Raw genomic sequence first — 22423 nt, 5'->3', positions numbered from 1 at the left:
TCGAATAGTTCCACGGACCGTATTTCCACGGTTCGGATCCCACCCGAAGGAGAGCTGTCGCTCAGAGCTCGAGGCACGGGTCAACGCGCGAGCAGGGCGCCGCTTCCGACTCGGGAGAAACGCGCGAGCTGGCACACCGATCGGCAAGTGGTCCGGCGCGGCTGGCGAGCTGGACGTCGTACCAGCTGGGGAGAACAGCGAGCGCAACAACAGCGGCGGAGGGCACCTGACCAGATAGCCCCGTTGACCTCCCGCGCACGGTCACGAGCAGGGCCGGGGCCGACGCCCTCGCCGCTGGGCGCTGCGCCGCCGCACTCTTTCCGCTTACGGCGCGGCTGGCGTACGCCGCTTCATTTGCTGCCTCCATTGTGCGCCGCCAACAATGGAGGGCCGCGCAGGGAGGAGCAAAAACAAAGACGCTGTCGGCGCGCTTTTTCCAGAAACAGGCCCACGAACAGGCAGCGTGGAGCTACGGCGAACGTGCCGCCAGTGCACGCCCGAACATCTCGCAGCGCTCGGACACGCGGAAATAATAAACGCCTCCGGCTGGCGCAAAAGCACCGCAAACCCGAACGCGGTCAGTCTGGTCGTGTCACTTCCCGAGGTAAGCTCGGCCACGCCCGACACTGGAGCGAAGGCTTGTCGCGTCACCTGCCTCCCTACTGTTCCGGCCTGGCAGTCGCACCCAGAAGGACCGGCGTAGGCCAGTCAAACACGCCGTGTGATAGGAGGTGCGAACAAAAGCTTTCCACCAAAGGAAAGTGGACGAGAGCGGAGTACGGTTGCACGTTCGGCTCCTTGATACTGAAGGGCTAAGCTATAAACAGCTCACCCAAAGCGTATCTAACAGTGGGCGCACACGTACATCACTGTGTGGGCGTGTTATGTCACTAGTCTGTCCTCCATCCCGTGCACTACACCGTCGCCCAAGTTTCAGTATACCTATACGAACACCTTGTTCGTTACAGTGGAACGAGACGTCCGTGCATCCAAAGGAATACCGAAGTGTTAGCTGGCGTTCCTTCTTGCAGTGTCGATATGTCACGTCATAGATTTAGCAGTTTATATAGCGTAGACAAGCAGGTGGTGTGTTTGCATGATCCTTCATTTTGGGTTTTTTCATAGTACAGTTCCAACAAGCATCTACATTTCAACGTTAAGCAATAAATTGTGGCCTGTGGCAGTATATAGATGAGGCAATCTGTGATGTCCCATGAATAATCTGATAATCTAATTCTCCTATAATACGAAACCTAAGAGTGCTGCTACCTACCTGCATTTATTGAGAGCAATTTATTCGCTATTTCAAAACACCAACGTACACACCTATAGCTTTACTTTAATGTCATCGGTGCTATCCATATTATCCCACCAGAGTTCCTCGCAAACATACTTATGGCTCTCGAGCTGCCGAAAAAGGCCCGTCGTCGTCGTGGGCAACTCATTGTCGGCAAACATGCTATAAGGGTACAGGGGCAAAAGGGCACACCGGGCAGCAGAGGGGACGAGAACACGCAGTTTGCGTTATACCTCAAAGTTATGCAGTATCAACTAACCCACCAGTTTGCTCTTTTGTACGTGCTATATGTTGTCCTCACTACCAGCCACCATTTAAATGTCCGTCAAACCATTTGCAGGGACACGAGGGATGCAAGTGCCACTGTAAGTGTCACTGTCCAGCACATAGATGACCTTTCTAGCTTCACACAACCTGTATTTACATTCTGCTCAAATTAACAATTTACTGTCTAGCGATGTTCTCGTAGTAATGGGGATACACTGTTTTAAATTTCCAGTCGCAGCTATTTTAAAAACAGGCACGGTCGAATAGCAAAATTTCCAAATCGAATAGAAATATTACAGAAAACGACCTTCAAATATTGAAACTATTGTCGAATATCTCTCCATTTCTAACCAAAGTGAAATACAAACTTTGTGTGCATACTGTTTGGTAAACCAAAAAAAAGCTTATATACATCATTTGATGCATGTAATGCAGTTAAGAACTGGACGTCCTGTCAAGTGAAGAAATTGTGAGAAACAACTGACATGATCGTAACTGGCGAACCACCGCAATGACAGTAATAAAACGCAGGTACAGGAAGTCACCGCATGCATACACAGGGCTGTGTGCATAAACGGAGCAAAGCGCAATACAACACAGCACTGCCCATAGTTTTAAATGAGAGTTTCCAAATAAAGTGTTTTACCTAATCCAAGACAGTAAATTCGTAAGCGGCTTAAAGTCGAGGCATAATCATTAGGCGACTAGAAATAGTTTAGCAACTTCATGCACTTTATCAGAAACTGGTGCACCTGTGCAGCAAACATGGCTCACCTGCAAAAGAATCATCTGCATCAGGCACCATTTCAGTCTTTTTCCAAGTAAAATTCCGTAAGTATAATTATCTCTTGCATTAGAAAAGAAACATACACTAGAGAACTTTGAATAGTGAATTATCAAATTGAGTACAGATGTAAGACCATAGGCTAGTCAAATAATGTTAGAAATTTTGAATATTTGTGACCACTGAAGAAAGAAAGAAACAACAGTAATAAAAACGAAAGAAAAGACATGCACACCATATTTCATACTAGACATTTCATTTTGCATGTACTCAGTAAATCCACGCTGCAGTGCCCCAATACAGCATGCCTCAAAATCATATCGCTGTTTTAGTGTGTAAAACAACAGACAAATTAAGTTAGAAGCGTGGCAGTTTGGACTAGTTGGCATCATCAGCCTATTTTATGTCTACTGCATGAAGGCCTGTCCCTGTGATCTCCAAATACCTATGTCCTACACCAACCGATTCAACTAGCGCCTGCGAATTTCCTTATTTCAACGTCCCATGTAGTCTTCTACCATCCTTAAGTGCGCTCCCCTTCTCCTGGAATCTATTCTGTAACCCTAATGGTCCACCAGTGATCTAACCTAGGCATTACATGGCCTGCCCAGCTCCATTTCTTTCTCGTCAGGTCAATTAGAACGTCGGCTATCCCCATTTGCTCATTGATCCACCCCGCTCTCTTCCTGCCTCTTAACGTTGCACCTAGCATTCTTCGTTCGATTGCTCTTTGCGCAGTCTTTAACTTGTTTTCGAGCTTCTTTGTTAGTTTCCAAGCTTCTGCCTTTTATGTCAGCACCTGTAGAGTGCATTGATTGTACACCTTTCTTTTTACAGATAATGGTAAGTTTACAGTCAAGATCTGACAATGCCTGTCGTATGTGCTCCAACACATTTTTATTCTTCTGTAAATTTCCTTCTCATGATCAAGGTCCTCTGTGAGTAATTGACCTAGGTAAACATACTTCTTCATAGACTCTAGAGGCTGACTGGCGATCCTGAACTCTTGTTCCCTTGCCAGGTTATTGAGCATTACCTTCGCCATCTGCATATTGAACTTAGACCCCACTCTTACACTTTCTCTGTTAAGGACCTCAATAATTTGTTGCAACTCGTCCCGAGTGTTGCTGAACAGGACAGTGTCATCTGCAAACCGAAGGTTGCTGGGATATTCACCATTGATCGTCCCTCTTACGCGTTCCCAATTTAACAGCTTGAATATTTCTTCCAAGCATGCAATGAATAGCATTGGAGAGATGGTGTGTTCTTGTCTGGCCCCTTTATAGGCATCTTTCTACTTTTCTTGTGGAGAATTAAGGTAGCTGCGGAGCCTCTGTAGATATTTTCCAAGATATTTACGTAAGCTCCTGTACTCCTTGATTAAGTAATGCCTCTATGTCTGCTGGTATCTCTACTGAATCAAATGCCTTTTCGTAATCTATGAAAGCCATATAGAGAGGCTGATTATACTCTGTGAATTTCTCCAACACCTGATTAATGACATGGGCGTGATCCACTGTAGAGTATCCCTTCCTAAAGCCAGCCTGTTCTCCTGGTTCACTGAAGTCCACTGTTACCCTTGTTCTATTGGAAATTATCTTGGCAAATATTTTATACAATACGAAAAGCAAACTAATGGACCTAAAATTTTTCAATTCTTTAACATGTCCCTTCATGTGGGTTAGCATAATGTTGACATTCTTCCAGTTCTCTGGGACCCTTGAAGCGCAAAGACGGTACAACAAGAAACACAGACAAGCACTTGTCTGCACTGCTTGTTGTCCCGTCTTCATTTGCGCTTAAGACTTACAAGAGTAATTAATTAAGTTTCTGCCGAGCGCACAAGCCGTGAAAGCATAACAAACAGGAAAGTATCAATGTCAGTGTTACTCTCAGCCTATGGTCCGTGGCACATGCGTAGCGGCATGCGGTTTAATGTCGAATTTCTTGCTACCGCACGCCTGACTCAAGCAGAAATTTGGGTTAGTTGGCTTTGCATAAGGTGTGGGCGACGGATGACTGCAGAAATGGCCCACGCAGAGCCTTGCTATGTGTGCGTCGCTTCTGTAGTCATTCCTTGTCTGCAATGCACTGTCATTTACCTGTATTTACACTGCGCATAATGAAGGAGTATAGGAAATGTCTTGGAAATTATCTACAAAGATTCCACAGCTACCTTGAATCTCCACAAGAATAGTATAACATTAGCTATTATGAAAGGGTTCAGCCAAGGAAACACAATCTTTCGAATGCTATTCACTGCATGCTTAGAAGACGTATTCAAGCCATTAGACTGGAAAGGCATAGGAGTGAGTATCAATGGCGAATATCTAAACAATCTTCGGTTTGCAGATGGCAATGTCCTCCTATTCAGACACACATGGGATGAATTGCAACAGACGATTGAGGACCTTAACCAAGAAAGCGTAAGAGTGGCATTGAAGATTAATATGCTAAAGACAATGTTCAGTAGTCTTGCAAGGGAACAAGAATTCGGGATTGCCAGTCAGCCACTACAGTCTGTACAGGATTACGTTTACCTAGGTCAATTACTCACAGGGGACCCTGACCATGAAAAGGAAATTTACAGAATAAAAATGGGTTAAGTGCATATGGCAGGCATTTCTAAATCCTGACTGGGAGCTTATCAGTCATTGAAAGGAAAGGTGTACAATCATTGCCTTCTAGGGTGATAACATATGGGGCAGGAACTTGGATGTTGACAAGGAAGCTCGAGAACAATTTCAGAACTGTGCAAAGAGCAATGGAACGAAAAATGCTAGGCATAACATTAACAGATAGGAAGAGAGCAGTGTGGATCAGACAGCATATGGGGATAGCCAATATTCTAGTTGACATTAAGAGAAAGAAATTGCAGCTGGGCAGGCCACATAATGAGTAGGGCAGATAACTGGTGGATCATTAGGATTATACAGGGTGTTTCATGTAACTTGAACATAGGACTTTAAAAAAGCGGTTAACAATAGCTGAATGAAACCAATGGCATATAGTTTGCCATCATGTGGCACTTTTTAAGGTATTTTGTATATTCCAGTTAATTAGTTAATAAATAAGATCAATTAAGTAGACTAATACCCTGTATAATGTTGGAGTAAGCACCCTTATTATCTCAAAATGCTATGCGCAAACGTCTCTTCTGGTCTACTGAAATCTCTACACACCGAGTTAGTACAAAAATTATTATCCTCTTAGCATCTGCCTGGCCTGAAACCATTCCGTAGTTTCCCCAGTGTATTGTTCTTTCCCACTCTTTTCCACAGCTCTAATTTTATGGCTTGCATTGCCATTCTATATACAGGGTGTTTCAGGCAACTTGAACCAAGAATTTAAAGGAAGTGGTTAGCCACAGCCGAATGAAACCAATGGCATGTGGCTTGCCGTCATGTGGCACTTCTTAAAGTATTTTTTATATTCTGCTTATTAGTTAACTAACGAAGATGAATTATGCAAAATATTTAGTACTCACTTTAAAGCCAAGTGCATTTAATTTCATTGCAGAGGGGGTTCAGAAACAAATTATCCAGTTTTGTGTGGCAACGTACATGCCGTGTGGCGTTCTTTTTCGGCGTTTAATGACAGCCCGCGAAATATGAAAAGAGAAACCACGTGATTGCGCTCGTGCGCTATCGTACTGCAGCGCTCTCAACCGTGCGTCGAGCCTATGGCTCATCAGGGATGACGGCGTTTCCTTGCCGTGTGGCACCGCCAAAGATGCTGACGCACTGCGAACCCGATGCCTAGAGCCGCGGCCCCACACTTCGCCACGGTCCGCACGCACGGCTCTTTCGCACGAAGCATGGTTGAGAGCGCTGCAATACGATAGCGCAACAACGCCGTCACGTGGTTTCTTTAACGCGACAGCGTTGCGGGTCGCAGAAAATCGTGTATCGGCGGCGCTCAGCGTCGGACGTCGTTTCGGCAAAAACATTTTCTAACCACTCATCCCCAGGCCCTCCATCTGGCTCAAGGAAGCTATTTCTCAAGATATACGTAGAAAAATCGCAAGGTACGACTTACATACAACCTAGAGGCATGATGGCGTCGGATTGTAATTTGACTACACGTGAAAGGATAATCCTGTTACGCGAAAACTCAAAGAAACCCATTTTCCAGCGTTTCTACCATTCACAGAGCGGCCACGGTGTGCGCGCTGGCGCGTGAGTATCTCGAGTGCCACGGAGCGGCGCGACCGATTCCTCCGCGAGGTCGACCTATAGGTGGCAGCACCGTCGCCCGTGCGGTGTGTGGAAGTGTAGGGAGCTACTGTTTTCATTTCGCGATTCTGTGCTCCGTGCCCGCAGAAAACGCTTCATTTACCATCGTGAGATTTTGTTCGGTTCCGCAATGCAGCACATATTGCACAGAGCCAGGGATAAGCTTTCACTACTATCCCGTTGACGCGGCACGTCGCCGAGAATGGCTCGTCAGGCTTCGGAACGGCAAGGCGCCTTCCAAGTATGCGATGGTGTGCAGTAAGCACTTCGACGATGGTGCGTTCAAGCGTTCGCTGAAGAAAAAGGATGGCGAGTAGTCCAATATGATGTCACGTTTGGGAATCCTAATCGGCAATCTGGGCATTAATGTTTGCTGCATGCGTAGTTGCTGTGTAGTTGCTGTGCGTGTGATGATCGTTGTAGTCCGCGAAAGTTCGTGTCGGTGTGGCCTGGGATGCCAGTAATGAGTTGCCTGTGCTTTCATATACTTTTGCAAGTAAATTAACCATGTGTCCACGCATGCAATTTATTTTAAAAACTTCATGCGCCGCCTGCGCAGTGAATTCAAGGTTCGCGCTCAGCTGCAAGTCCGTTTAAACGACCGTCACCGAGCGTGACTAGTTGTCACGTTTTCTGTTGTCTTTCCTCAGCCACGGGAACTGTTCTCTGTGTTCAGAAGTGTAAATACGAGCACCGAAACACGGCAAGTGTGTACGCATGATCTCGTACAGATTAAACAGTGTAGTTTCGCGAGCCAACAGCGGATGGCCCATTAAGCGATGAACGAACATGCGCGAGCGAATTTATTGCTACTGCTCACATTGATATATTTTTTCTCTCTTTTATAGGGGGGCGGAAAAAATTGAAGCCCGATGCACTGCATTCAAGCACCACTGCAAATTCAAGTGCCTGCATGCGAAAGTAATTAAAGGGATCTAATGATTATGATACAACATATATTATACGTTGCATGCTTTATTTGAGCTTCGTGTAACGGTTGCAACTGGTTATAAAGCGACTCGAAAACATTTTGCAATGGTAGTAACACTCTGAAACTAACTCGCGATTTCGTAGGCCTGGCTAAAAACAAAAATTGATAAAGCAACATAAGTGCTCTAAATTTATCGCATAACGTAAACACATCGCAAATCAGCGAGTCAGCTTAGTGTGATGTAATGTAAACAAATCGCGAAACGCGCCGCGCCCAACTACATCCGAACAACTTGAGGCAATACTTTACCCAGCAGGGCATGTGCAGTTCAATTCTGCTATTTTTGTCTCGTCGGTCAAATTCAGGTCGACTCGGTGTGGGTCTTTACTAAGCGCGGACGACTGCAGCACGAATGCGATAACGTGCACAGGACCGTCAGAGCAACAGGTGGAAGCGAAGGCACTACACTCAATGATGTGGCCCGCCGCAACGACTTGGTCGCCTTCGACGAGACACCTGACACCGTTCCTAACACGGTTGAGAATTGTGCTTAGAGGCAAGGGTGCTGTAAAACGGAAAAAGAACGCATGTTAACCTCACAACAAGTTGAAAGGAGACGAGCGCACATGGTGTGGTCGCGTTAAGCAAATGCGTTTCGCATCAGTACACTAAAAACGTACAGCGATTTACTTTACGAATTTCCGTTACAAAAATGAAAGAATAACAGGTTGAGAGGTTACTAACCATCGAACAAACCGTCCTCGTCAACATCCATCGTGATTTCGCGAACTACGATCGCTGCACACTGCTGCTGCAGCGACGACGGGCCACCGGCACCCACACCAGTGCCTGCCCACACTTAGGAGCTTCGTCACCTCGCCGCTAGGAGCCGACTCTGTTCGATCTCGAGGCCAATACCTCCAGCTGGAGCTCGCCTCCGCCACATCGCGGCCCACGCATAAAGTTCGCGGCCAGCGTTTCCCGCTGAACATTGCCGCTACATACGCTCCAGTTGCCGGGAAGCGTAAGAATCTGCCAGAGATCTTTGAATGCTATCGCGCTCCACTCTTAAAGGCGAAGCTTAAGCGTTCTCCATCTTCCTTTCATATTTCGCGGGCTTTCATTAAACACCGAAAGAAATCACCACGCAGCATGTACAGTGCCACAAAAAATTGGATCGGCCGTTTCTGAATCCCTTCTACAACGCAACGAAACGCACTTGGCCCTGAAGTGAATAGTAAAAATTTTGCATAATTCATCTTACTTAACTAATTAAGTGGAATATCAAAAATATTCTACAGAGCCTCACATGACGGCGAACCATAAGTCGTGGTTTCATTCAGCTGCGGTTAAGCAGTTCTTCTTTTTTTTTTAAAGCCTTGGTTAAGTTGCGTGAAACGCCCTGTGTGGGGAAGGGAAGCGCAGTCAAGGGCGGCAGAAAATGAGGTGGGGTGATGAAATTTCGAAATTTGCAGGCGCAAGTTGGAATCAGCTAGCGCAAGACGGGGGAAGATCGCTGGGAGATGCCTTCGTCCTGCCAGTGGACATAAATATAGGCTGGTGATGATGACGACATCACGCACCATAGCCGTCCAGTATCTGATGTCTTGGAATTCGTCCGTCTTTCTCAAGTCCTGTCGCTAACGTGAAGCAGATGGATCGCACCGCGAAGGTCGCAACAAAAGTGCGACGTCAAATGATTATCCTTTAGCAAGGTGTATTACGGCAGCGTACCGCGACTGTCGTGAAATAAATAATTATCCTCGGCATTATAAATTATACGTAGCCATTGGATCGCACTACGAGGCTCTCTCGGGAGACGCGCGGCACCAACGAGACGGCGACGAGGGTGCGCGAATCCAGTGCCGCAGTGCGCACACATCGAACAGAGTTGCGTGCATTTATTTGACGCCTTTGGTTGTCGTTTTGTGCACATGCCTTGCGGAAGTAAGTCCGCTGACAACAGAAAAAAGTTTAAAAAACGAAGGGGTTTTACGTGCCAAAACCACTTTCTGATTATGAGGCACGCCGTAGTGGAGGACTCCGGGAATTTCGACCACCTGGGGTTCTTTAACGTGCACCTAAATCTAAGCACACGGGTGTTTTCGCATATCGCACCCATAGAAATGCGGCCGCCGTGGACGGGATTCGATCCCGCGACCTCGTGCTCAGCAGCCTAACACCATATATAGCCACTGAGCAACCACGGCGGGTCTAAAAAAAAAAAAGTACGAAAGTAGTCTGCCCTGAAGAGTGTAACCTCACGGAAACACGGAGAATGCGGTTGCTGGTGTTGACGGGTAGTATATATAATGGCCGTTGCCGTAAGGCTGGGTCAGCCGCGTCTCTAATAGTAATCAGCATCACCGTAAAAAATAAAGATAATAATAAATTAATAAAGTCCTAAGGGGCGTCAACGTATGACTCCAAGGCAGCTAAGAGCGCGGACGGCAAGTTTGAAGAAAAAACACCAAACAAAGGGGGCGCCCGTCGCCTCCGGCCGACTTCGCGGTATAGCGAAGTCGGCCGCGAAGTAGTCCTAGCCACGACAAAGGTGACAACAGCGAGTCAATCAAGTTGCCGTAAAAGCCATTTAGCGCAGGTACTTCGGCGGCTCTTCATGTTGTGCGCTATTTCGGCGACATCGCTTTCGAACGCGACGCACGCGCAGATGGGTTCGAACCCGTGCCCACTGCTTCCCGGGCCGACATTCCCGCGGGCAGCCTCCCAAGGAAGGAGCGTGCAACGCCCCAGCGCCAGAAGTCGACGAACTGACCGCGTCTTTGCTGGCGCGAAGCACTTCCTCGTCGACGCTTGACCAGCAGCGGCCAGCGCGGAGGGAGCGTCACGCGGCTGCCGACCGGCTGGACTTCCGCGCAAGGGCCGCGTCGGCCACCGGTGTGCGTCACCGCAGGCACGAACAGCGAGCTGCTAGCAACAGCCAGCGCGCGACGACTTCGGGCCAAAACTGGTGTGGAAGTAGTGTGGCTCCCGCAGCAAACTCCGACCACGTTCGTACCTCAGATACAGCGAACGACGGCTGTTCGGAACTGATCGGGCAGTGGTAGCCACCACTCATTATCACATCACTTTGTGCCCTGAAAATCACTGCTACATTTTCAGGAAGTCCTTTCGTGTTCCCTACGAGTGGTGAGCATATAGTGTTCCTATTCTAGGCCGCCCGGAACCAATACTAAGCAAAATGACCCACGGCGGTAAACGCATATATTCTAATCTTTTCTTTTCTTTTTTTTTTCACTTTGCGCACCTTACATCGTCGCAAGCGGTGGCAACTGGAACCCGGGGGACGCGCTCGTGCGCACAACTCCGACGGCTTTTCGCGTGCAAGGACCGAGCCGTCGTATTCCTAATGCATTTCTCGCCACGAAACTGCACACACACACACAATGCCGTGGCGACAAAGGAAAGCCAAGAAGACGGCAAGCCGTAACAGGTGCCACCAGTGGACCCCGCCATCTTGCCGAGCTACTCACACGGGCCGAGACCACGAGCGGAGAGCATATAAATGTTGGGACAATTCTTCTGGACTAATTATGCACTATTCTGTATGCGGACTGTTTCATTTCGCATCATCCACTATAGCGAGTGGCCGATCCCGGAAACAACAGGATGCGTGGTTCATGAGAGCCTATGGTGGTAAGCAAAAATAATGCACAAAATGAACAATAACTGCTAAAACGTGCGGACACAGGTCGTCCGTAAATATCTGCAAACGAAATGGGTGAAATGCGTGCTCAAGATCTCCTAACTTACCTGATCCATTCGCTGGTAAAAAACCGAGCTATCAGAAGGCTGCGACAATCTTTGCATTCTAATAAAGAGCTTTTCTCTCCATCTCCTTATTCTTAATCATTACAAAACTACATCGCTTAAGCTCAGAAGCATTAAACAATCTGCTTGGGGCAACGAAGGCTCGGCAATTGGATGAAAGCAACTCCGACGAGCAAGTATGCACCCTGTCAAGAATGGCGAGCTGCGAAACAAGATTGCCACACAGTTACGACAGGGCGACACGACGCGCACCTCTCCCTCTCCGTCGCTGCAGCTGGGAGGCGTTCAAGGAAGCGGCCTTTGCGCTGGAATCCGCCGCCTTCCACCCGCCCCATCGACATTGTGACGGAACTAGTTCGGCGTGTGTGAACAATGATTCCGGAGTTCCCCAACGCGGAGCTGATTTGACACGCATGGACAAGCTGCCGTGGGGACGACGTATTTTGGTGCGTCTCACGCTTCGGCGTGGCACGGAACAACGAGCGACCCTCGATCGGCGCCGATAGTTCCCGGAACGGCACCCCGCCAACGCCGTCGTCGGGCCTCAGAGTGCGGTTGCCTTTGTGTACGTAAACTGATCTGCAGAGCAGCGGCGAGTTGGTGATGAGTAAACGAACAGTCGCCGCGTCGTATGACCGGCGGATCGAGTGTATAAAAACTGTGGTTGTGCGAATGCTGAGGACACTTCTCTTGAGCAGTCATGTTAGACTGAGTCACTTCTCTCATGCAGTCATGTTGGACTGTTACTCTTTTTCTCAAGCAGTCATGTTAGACTGATTTAATTTCTGTAAATAAACCCTTTTCCTCGTTCTCGATGAGAAACAGTTCTTCATTTCATCAACGATCTCAGCGTAATAAGTTGGACGACGGCATGGGCCAGCTACCTTCGAATTCATGCCGTACTCCAATCTTGGCAAAGGACCACGGACGATGGGATTGAGCCCCCAATCCTGACAACCCGTACAAAATTTATGTCAGTACTCCTACCCGTAAAGTGGCAACACGGATGGATAACCGAGAAGAAAGCGGGTTAACCGAGGGGCCCGTTTTTTATGTCATATCATAAGAAGCCAACAAACACTGGCACCAAGGACAACATGGATGTTATGAGCGTCCCTTCTGGAACGGGGCGGTGGGTTGCGCCACCAAGCTATTGTTATTTTATTGCCTAATGTCTTACCCATAGAGTTTCTCACTACAACACCTAGAGGGAACTCTGGCGCCACCGTCTATGGGAGTTTCCTAAAAGGGGTGCTGTGCCGACATCGTAACGACGGTATGTGCCTGAGAGGTACAGTGTTCTAGAACACTGTACTGAGAGGCTTGTGTTGGCTGGTGTAAGAGGCTTCGTCTAAAACGTGGATATGGCTACGGAAATAACGCGTTCTTACAGTAACATCTTCATAAAATGTTTCCATTCATGCACATTACACCTTTACTCACGTACAATTCATGACCAAGTGAAGAAAGGCAACAGACGACAAACTGTTTCAAAGCGAGCGCGAATCTTGTCTGTCCTCAACTTTAGCGGCCCGCTGATACTTCGTACGTATCATATAATTGTACATGTAATAACAAGTTCTCATAGTTAAACAAAACATGTTTTTGCGTAATAATAAAGCTAAAACAGCTTTTTACGTGATGTTTTAGTAGAAAATCAATCATTTAATTTAAAATTAATCATTTTAGTAGAAAATTAATCATTGTGACAGACGGAACGGTGATTGCCTGGCTCTCCGAGAACGATGCCAATCCGAAGTCACAATATACCGGTATTCCCATGCATACCACAGCGCAGCAGCGCCAGACTTCCCTCTAGGTAATATGGTGAGAAACTGTATGGCTGGTGTTGTAAAATGCTTCGTATAAAACGTGTATATGGCTACACAAATAACGCGTTCTTAAAGTAAAACCTTCATAAAAGGTTTTCGCTCACGCATATTACATCGTCGGATGAAGTTTACTCACCTACAATGCATAACCAACCGCAAGGAAGCAAGAACAGACGACCAACTGTTCCAAAGCGAGCGCAAATCTCGTCGTCTGTCCTCAAACTTCAGCGACCCGCTGATACTTTTCATGTTGCATATAATTGTACATGCAATAACAAGTTCTGATAGTTCAACAAAACATGTTTTTTTTGTGTAATAATAAAGCTCAAACAGCTTTTTACGTGCTGTTTTAGCAGAAAATGAATCGTTGTGACAGACGGAATGGTGCTTGCCAGGAGCGTCTTCAAGGTGTCCTATCTCTAGAGCGATGCCAATCCGAAGTCCCAATACCAATACCGGCATTCCCATGCATACCACAGCGCAGCAGCGCCAGATTACCCTCTAGGTAATTTAGTGAGAAACTCTATGGTCCTACCAATGTTAAAAACGTGACAGTCTAGCCCACTGCTGCGCGCTCTGGTGCCAAGGGTCAGTCTAGAGCGAGATTACTAGAGCAGTGCCACCTGTGTGAACTGCAAGGCCGACCTCACGGACACATGAATCAATGCCTCCTTTACTAGATGCCTGCCGCGTGACCCGAGAAGCTGGTCCCTGCCCCTCTCCTCTTTACTCTTCCCCACCCGGGTTAACCCGGGTCGGCTGCGAGCGCTAGCTGCGGTGGCCGCTGGAAACCTAAATCATGTAGCCCAGCCTCCGAGATTTCAACGGCGTCTGTTGCGATCCCGGAGGCAGGACCCACAATCTCTCGTCAAGCGATTGGTCGAGCGCGCGCCAGCCTAGTAATCGTCATTTCCTCCGCAACAGGAAGTGGGTCGGCTGCGAGCGCCGTCTCTCTGCGACTACCCTGAACTATGGGAACCTCCGCTCCAATGGGAAGACTAGCGACGCGGCAGGCATATAGTAAAGGAGGCATTGCATGAATATACGCAGTCTAAAAGGTGACAGAAATGCGCTTTGCAGAAGTACCTGCTCACTTGAAGAAGTGCAGGCTTCAACCAGTACAAGGCAGGCCCTAAATATCATGATATTTCATTTCCAGCACAGACACGCTAAAGCCGCGTGCACGATGAATGCAAGTGACAGAAGAGTCTCGCCATTTCAAGCGCCATAGCCTTAATCGCAGAATTTTAAGCCTTTATCCAACAGGCTCAAAATGACAGGCCCACAAATGATACAACATGGTCGCGTCCTCGTGACTACCTGATGAGCTGTGTCCTTTAACCCGATTGCGCGCACCTCCCGTCTTCTTGTGCGTGTCCCTTCAATGTAAAACTTCGTAGCGAGTTTGCGTCTGGCCTCCGTCTCGTCTGTGGTCGTCTTCAAGGTCTGCGCCTCTTGCTAACACTGAAGTCGTCGTATACGAGTTGCGGCATAAGGTACCTGAGAGTCTGCGCCTGCTCGACGCAAAGACCAACAAGCGGCGCTTTTTGCTGAACTGCAAATACTTGCGCAGCCTAGAAAATCGCGTGTTGCGTCGAATAACATGGCACGGTCCACAAATTGAGAGATCATCAGCGAGGTGCATTCCGCTTTCGTTGGTGCACGCGTTCCAGCGATGCGATGCGCCTGGCTTACCAGGGAGCCTCAACACCTCGAACACCGTTATTGTGTGCCAACGCAATGTGGAGCTTACGTACGCTCATATGGTCAACATTCATGTGCATTTTTGCTTGTGGCGGCAGTCATCACACGGGCAGCAGAGGAGCCCAGCGACCGCCGAGGCCGCCTTGAGCGGTGGTTGTTGTATGTAGTACATACATACCTACCAACGAGATATGGGGCGCTCGTGGGAGCCACTCGTTCGCCCTTTATATTTACGAGACAGTTGTACTCCCAATTTGTACACTCGTACTTAATGCCCTCCCCGACTGAGCTACGCAGCTGGACACGCAAAGAGGTCCCCAGAAAATCCACACACCGCCGAAAAGTTAAGCTAGCCATCGTTGCAGAAATTCGCAAGAAAGGAGCAGCACGAAATGCAGTCAGCAGGTCGAGTGAACAGCGAAAAGTGAGCTTTGAGAAATGAGTGCACAATCACTTGGGACACTAGAGGCAACTGCAGTGGCCGTCAGGCAGCATCGCAACGACGCACTGATTTTCTGTTGATGCAAAACAGACACAGCCCGCCTACCGCTCGCGCGATCGCCGGCATCGAGTTCGTATACAGAACGCCTCATTGTCCCGCGAGGTCAAGCGGTCCCAATCAGCGTCGACTGTCACCTCGTGCGTTCCACATATTTTTCCCTGACAGAGCACAGCGGCCCAGCTCCGCCACGAACCGCGATGACAAGACGTCGACGATAGCCACTACTCAGGGTTATCGTTCCATTTTGCCTAGCCGCGTTGTCGGTGCGTCCGAGCATCAATCAAAGCTTCTCGCGCGAACGTTTCTTTCGATCAAGATTTCCGGAATGAATTGCCAAGACTGAATGCAGCGGCGCGTTTTCTGTCTCGCTCGTTCACTTCAAAGCGCGCCACTGCATGCCCAAGCGAAAAAGAACCTTTTCCTGGCAGCCTTCGGACACGAAGAATCGAAGAGGAAATGCTGCTCCGCAGATGGTCCCCTGCCACTTTCGCTGCACGTCTGAGGGCCGATAGACCACGGCCTCTGGTTTCCAGCGCTCGCTTGACTGGTTTACGCGCCGTATTCTTTGCGATCCCTGCCGAACCCACGGGCAGCGGACGTCAAACGGACAAGCGGTGCGCGATGGTCAAACACAAACCGGTTAACGCCACGACCCAAGCACGGTCGAAAACGAGGCTGTTTCGGTGCTCTTCGCAAGCTCTCTTCGATGCAGAGTTCCCCGCTCATTGAACGGGTGGTAACAGCGGAGGAGTAAAGAAAAACGTGAAAGAAATAAAAAAAAATAAAAAGGAAATTGCACGCGCGCACGCAACCATCGACGACCCATCACCTGTTCCCCCAATCCGTATGATAGAGTGGCCCGTTCTGGGGGCAGGAACCCGTCACACTCACCTGTCCTGTGATTAGGTATCCGATAGCGCCCAGAGCCAGGCTTCAGGAGACACATACGACGGCATCAAGCATTTGGCACAGCTTTCTCGGGCACTATTGAAGCTGACAGGCACCACACAAACGTTCGGAGACACCAGCGAGGGCTGCTCAACCGACGGCGTCCTCCGGTCCGTCCGCAACTTTCTCAGTGACCACCGCTAACGAAATAGTTCCCTAGGAAAACGCCACCAAAGTACAGCCTGTACTCACAGATCACTTCTAGTGACGCAAATAACACTACACACAGCACGATATGTAGTTTAAAATGCTCATGCAATAGCTCTACATTACCGCACGCCTGTAAACAATGCACTTTGTGACGTACGTTTCATATCCCTCCGCAAGCTGGATTGCTTTGGATTGGACTGATTGCATAAAGTTTGTGCGCCAGTTTTAGTTTTTGTTTCTAACCACGTTTGTGAAACAGTACAAACCGTTGTGTTTCCAAGTTATGATGACTAAAGCATACAAGTAAAAATTATTTATAATGATATTGACCTTTATGTTGACCACATTATTTTAGATGTTAGAGGAGTACATTTGTGTGTACCACAACAGATTAAATCTGATGCTGTGGTTGCTGTGGGGTACAAAACGCACCCTTATCGCCGGCTTCCTTCCGGTAACGAGATAATTTCAATGACCACGCTTTTGTGCATTACAAGAGCCTCAAAAACCAAAAAGGGCGGTGCTGACTCAATCCACAACTGATTGACAGACTAAATACAGATCTCAAAGGTAATGTTTTTTTTTTTTTTTCCTGCCTACGGCGGAAGCGATTGCGACAGCTTAAAACACGTCATGGACCTACGGTTTTGGACACCACCTATGACATGTAGTTCAAAAAGCCATTATAGGAAATTCTATTACCTTTAATGTTCAAAATACGATGACCATGACGTGTTTTTAGCTAATATAATAGGTGGTGTCCAAAACCTCACGGGATGATGTGTTTTCCAACGGTGTTTTCGGCTCTCGCAATCGCTTTCCCCGCATGCCGCTGGCAAGAGCATAGCCTTCAAAATCTGTAATTTGTACCCTTAGTTGCGTGATTGAAAACAAGAAAATCCTTGATTAAAACACGTAATCGTCGCCATGCTGTAGACACGACCGCTCGCATAAAATTTGCCACAAAAATTTTGGTAAGAGCGTGCTTTGAAACCATAGAAAAAAGGTGAGCGCTTACCGCTGCTATGCCCATCCTCAAACCTTGCCGCGAGGTCGCATTTTACGCTTCAGATTGTTCGCTATAACACTTCTTAGTACAGTTATTTGCCTGGTTTACCAGTAAATAAAACTGCAAGTTGTCCTCTGCCTGGGCCTCCCTCAGTGAATAATGATTAAAACAAGGCGGCTATGTCTTTTCCTACATTTGGAGAACTGTAAAGCACGGCCTCCGAGATTGAGTTTCAATATTTGCACGATGATACAATTGAGAGGGGTAGGCTAAGCAAATTAGCAGTATCTTTTTTCCAATACTATATTAGTAACAGCGCAAAATTCTTCATTGAATGATCCGGGCCATAAAATGCGATTTTGAGGCGAAATTCAAACAAGAACAAAGCCGCGGTAAGCACGAAATCTTTTTTCGTCCTATTTTTCTGACATTAAACTTTCTAAGAAAAGTCGCAACCACCAGAGCGCCTAAATAAATTATATCTTAAACGTGGCGGCCAAGACATGTTTCGGGCTTGGCACAATCAGCCCGCAAAAGCATAGCCTTCGAGATTTGTTTTTGCCGCTCAGAGGCACAAAAAAAAAAAAAAGGCACACGTTTTTCTACAGTTTTTTTTATTTCGGTTTTCTTATGTCATGACGGCTTGAGAAGAAGATTGTGTGGGAGCAGGTCTTTGCTACGTTTCGCTCTCCCGCTCACCCGGTCGTCTGCTTTGCAGTATGGAAAAGCATGGCCTTTGAGATTACGTGTTGCATTTAGAAAACTATGTTAAAAATAGCAGTTCACCTGACTAGAACTACAATCAGTACCGACCCACAATAGTCGCGGGTGCACCAATGCAAGTAAAACCATAAAAAATCTTAACGCACAGACTTTTTGGAAGAAAAACTGGGCGTCCGCCAGCGTCCGCGCAACGAACGCGCGCTCGCTAGCAGACGACGCACTTGACAACGGCAGCTAAATTGAAGACGTCGTGTTGTATAACGTATGCCTGAAATATACATACGTAGTAAAACGGTGTTAATAAACATTTACAGTGGAAATAAAGCACCATTATAAGAGCTTAAGCGCGAAATCGGTCTCAGGGCCCGCAGCGAAATTACGTTGAATGTGCCGCGAAGAGCGTGTTCAGCCCAATTCAGTTTACTCGCAGCGTCCTCGCAAAATTTTTGCACACGCGGCGCCCAGTGAAAGAGCGCTGTTAGGCCCACTCAACCATAGAATTTCATACAACAATTATTGCAGGACACTCTATGCACTCGACCCTAGTCTAGTACACTCTGCTCCAACCATGGCAAGGAGCGGTGCTTGACACGTGCTGCCATCTGTCTTGGGAAACAGGAAGAGCTTGCTGTCCAGCTTCAACCTAAACGACCTCGGTAGCGCGCACTTCGCAACGAGCAGCAGCAGACATCGTCATGGGGCCTAGCGCGCATCGGCGGGTGCCGCTGTTCAGCTGGGAATGAAATACCCGATACTGCAGCTGGAGGCACGCTAAGTTGTGCAGGACCGTTGTCACTGTTCCTCGAACAGATGATGCTCGGCTCTCCAACGCTGCTGTTGCATGCGCCGCAACACAACTCGTGATCGCCAGCGCAGTTTCTCTTCGGGACAGACTTTTCCGGTCAACGGCGGCGCGATGATGTCTACCGACGAGGGCATCGATGACGAGCTCTCCGACTACTGGACCAGTCCTAAAGTTGTGGTAAGGTTGCAATCTGTAATCTAATGCTTTGACCGCCTGCGTTGGCCTAGATAATTGCTCAGATCGCGGTCATTCAATATGACATGTGTCGCCTTGACGCGTTGCGCCAAATGACCACTACGGCACCAGTAGCTCGCTCTCAGCTGTTCACGCGACCTGCGCGATTCGCAGGCGCAGAAGGCGTTGCACCAGCGCCGAGGCGCAGTGGTCGCTCGGAGACATCAACACACATTCGCGTGATCATTGGAGTTCCTGCGCAGCGGCCCGCAAGCGACGCGAGTTTCAGTATAGGAATGAAGAATGAAAAATACTAGATTCAATAGAAAAGCCAGTATTTACATACACGGCCCTGTGCGACTGCCGCGCGCTCTTTCGGTTTTGCTCGATCGCGGCCTTTTGCGTTCAATTTTCTTATTTGCAGTGACTTGCCGCAGCCATTGGGCTGCCGAATTCGCTTTTGTATGTGATACGCGTTTTTTATGTTCTTTCTCGTACGTATCATATCGCGTTTTTTTTTAGTTCGCCGCACGCTTGCCCAAGGTGTCTCCGCTACACACATATTCGCAGAAAAGAAGAAGAAAAAAAAGGAACGCTTGCAAAAAAAAATAAATAATAATAATTGAGTTCACCGTGAGCGAGACGGCGAAAGAAACAGTAACCTTAGCCGCTTTTTGCGTCGTTCCTAAATTACGACAAAATAAGTGGATAGCGTTGTCTTGCCGATTGTTTACGTTCGCGCCCTCGCAAGACTGCGCGCCATATTCGCCATTGTCTCACTAATTGGCAACACGGATTGTGCGTGCGTCAGAGCTCGAATGTCTCTGCGCATTTACTTCGCCCCTGTGTGGCCCGCAGCGGGGAAGTGGACCCGCAGCCCTCGTATTCCACTTGCAGCGCCTACAAGGATGCGTCCAAGAATCGTGCGCACGCAGTTTGCGCGCCGCTTTTTGTTAGCTGTATTGTTCTGCCGCTATCGGCAAAATAAACAAACGCACACTCATCACTACATACTTTCGTCAGGTGTCATGCTGAGCTCGGTGTTACACGCATCTTCATCATTTGCTGCCTCTCAACGACGCGCACATTCGTAAAGTTCTGAAGTGGCCGTCCTTCGTCTACCCGATGATTCCTTGTTTTTGCATCTCGAACAACATTTACAAGATCGGGTTGACCCGATTTATCCCCGAACTGTGCCCTTTCGTAAAGGCTAATGCAGGTCTTTCAATACTAATGTACGCTGCACATATACATTGTATTAAGAAATAATGGTGAAGTTGTAGCATGTATATAACGTTTTCGTTTAGCACTTAAGCAAAAACCGGCATACGTAGAAACATCAGCGCCTGCCGGCATCGGGCGAACGAAAGCCTGTTGCTTTTGCAGTGTAGCCGCGTTTCAATACGACGACAACGCATTGCATCGCATTTTCCGCACGCTACATATTAGTGTGAACGGTGGTGGTGCGATGGGGGGCGAATTGACACAGCGGCCACACATGCTCGTCGAGAGGATGTTTACCCAACTACGCATATATATATATATATATATATATATATATATATATATATATATATATATATATATCATGTTAAGTTTCAAACAGAATTCTAGTCCTTGAACGGGGTTATTCGGAGAGGCGCGGACGTTACTTGCATGAGAAGTGGAAACACATATTCAACTAATTAAAGTAATAAAGTACTTTTTAATGGATCACTTTAGGGCACATATTGCAATGTACGAATTGTAGCCTAGTGCAATATTATACCCAGTGCAACGCACGCGTAATGCGCGGAGGTCGTGGGCTCCCGCCGGCGACGAGTTATCGTCTGGTCCACTTTCGTTTTCCCTTCCTTCGTTATTTTCGACATAACAATTTGAACCACACTTCCGTGCTAACAATTCCCGTTATGCTTTCCTTGTCTGTTGTCTTTAAGTGGTCACGATTAAAAAAAATTGAGCCCCTCGGTTCCCCTTCTTCTCTCGTCTACATATATATATATATATATATATATATATATATATATATATATATATATATATATATATATATATATACATACATACATATACCAGAAGAAAAGCAGTTCTTGGTCCGGGTAAATATTCACAGTGATGTAGACGCGCATGTGAAGCGGTTTATTGGCGATTCGGCCGGGCTCCGGCCTTCATCAGAATGATATATATATATATATATATATATATATATATATATATATATATATATATATATATATATATATATATATATATATATATATATATATATATATATATATATTGTCACGTGGTGGTGACGTTAAGAACACAGTAGCAATACTGTGATAGACAAAACTAGCTTTTATTGGGCGAACCTGTGCCCACAAAACAGGCTACACTTATAGCACAACTATAGCGGCGAACACGGTCGGCGATCGTCGAAAATCTGATCAGCGGGTCAAGCGCGTCGGCTTTTATAGAGCAGTCGTCGAATGTTCCAGACTAATCGTTCGGACCCGCGTGCCTTCTACAAAGTTCTACACCATTCGCGACAGGCGAATAAATCAGATAACACAAGGTTCGGCGACAACACACTGCGGATAGAAGCATCGATAAATTTCCAGAAACTTCGGATACATGTAGGCGCGTCCCGCGCTGTGCGACAACATTTGTTAGGGGGCGAAACTTGGTCGCCCGATAAAGATAAGTACACGTGTCAATATATATATTTCGCATCAATAAAACCTGGATCTCAATTCAAACCTTCCGCTCGTTGATATCTGGCCATACCCGCGGAATGATTTTGAAATGACAGAGACGAGTGGCTGCTTCGAGCAAGTTTATTTAGACAATTTCCTGAACATGTCGGCAGCGGCACTGGAAGCTGCAGAATCTAAAAACTGTGTTTCTTGTCAGTTTGTGGTGTTGCAAATTTGCTGCGTATAAACCAGACTCGTGCGTGACTAATTATACGTTATTGGGCTACAAGTAATCAATTACTTTTTTGTACTGTGGTAATTGATCGATGACATTATTATTTTCATTTTACTCTATGACGCGCACAGTAGGTAAATGATTTTTTCCGGTAACCAATTGCATGCAACCCCATTGACGGGACGAGCCGTAACAGGCGGCGCAGCTTCGAGCGTTTAAATTTGGCAGGAGCTGAACGCACCTACGACGGGGCGTCAGCGTGACGTTCCCACCGGCGACGAGAAGTGGCGCCGCTGTGGCCACTTCGGACGCCACGGAGCAGACGCTTCCCGGCGTCGGCGCTTAAGAGGAAGCTTT

At 47.5% G+C, this 22423-nt stretch overlaps 2 protein-coding genes across 3 annotated transcripts in view; one reads left to right on the top strand and one right to left on the bottom strand.

The window, feature by feature from the left end:
• The window catches only part of trc (Serine/threonine-protein kinase tricornered), a 116913-nt gene extending 100323 nt beyond the window's left edge, over window positions 1–16590 (bottom strand). The window contains exon 1 of one of the 2 annotated variants that reach the window (XM_065432044.2): window positions 16236–16590. The gene's annotated coding sequence lies outside the window, so the exon portion shown is untranslated. The remainder of the gene's footprint in view (window positions 1–16235) is intronic. The other variant, XM_065432043.2, reaches the window with a different exon arrangement.
• A 2243-nt stretch (window positions 16591–18833) lies between these two features.
• LOC135902120 (lysoplasmalogenase TMEM86A) overlaps window positions 18834–22423 on the top strand; it is a 76497-nt gene continuing 72907 nt past the window's right edge. Inside the window, exon 1 of the mRNA XM_065432048.1 lies at window positions 18834–19156. Coding sequence (XP_065288120.1) covers window positions 19016–19156 — 141 coding nt within the window. The 5' untranslated portion in view covers window positions 18834–19015. The remainder of the gene's footprint in view (window positions 19157–22423) is intronic.

Source organism: Dermacentor albipictus, chromosome 3 (assembly GCF_038994185.2).
Source record: "Dermacentor albipictus isolate Rhodes 1998 colony chromosome 3, USDA_Dalb.pri_finalv2, whole genome shotgun sequence".
In the NCBI taxonomy this organism is placed as follows: Eukaryota; Metazoa; Arthropoda; class Arachnida; order Ixodida; family Ixodidae; genus Dermacentor; species Dermacentor albipictus.
Note: the sequence above shows the minus strand (reverse complement) of the source record. Positions and strands in the feature narration are given on the sequence as shown.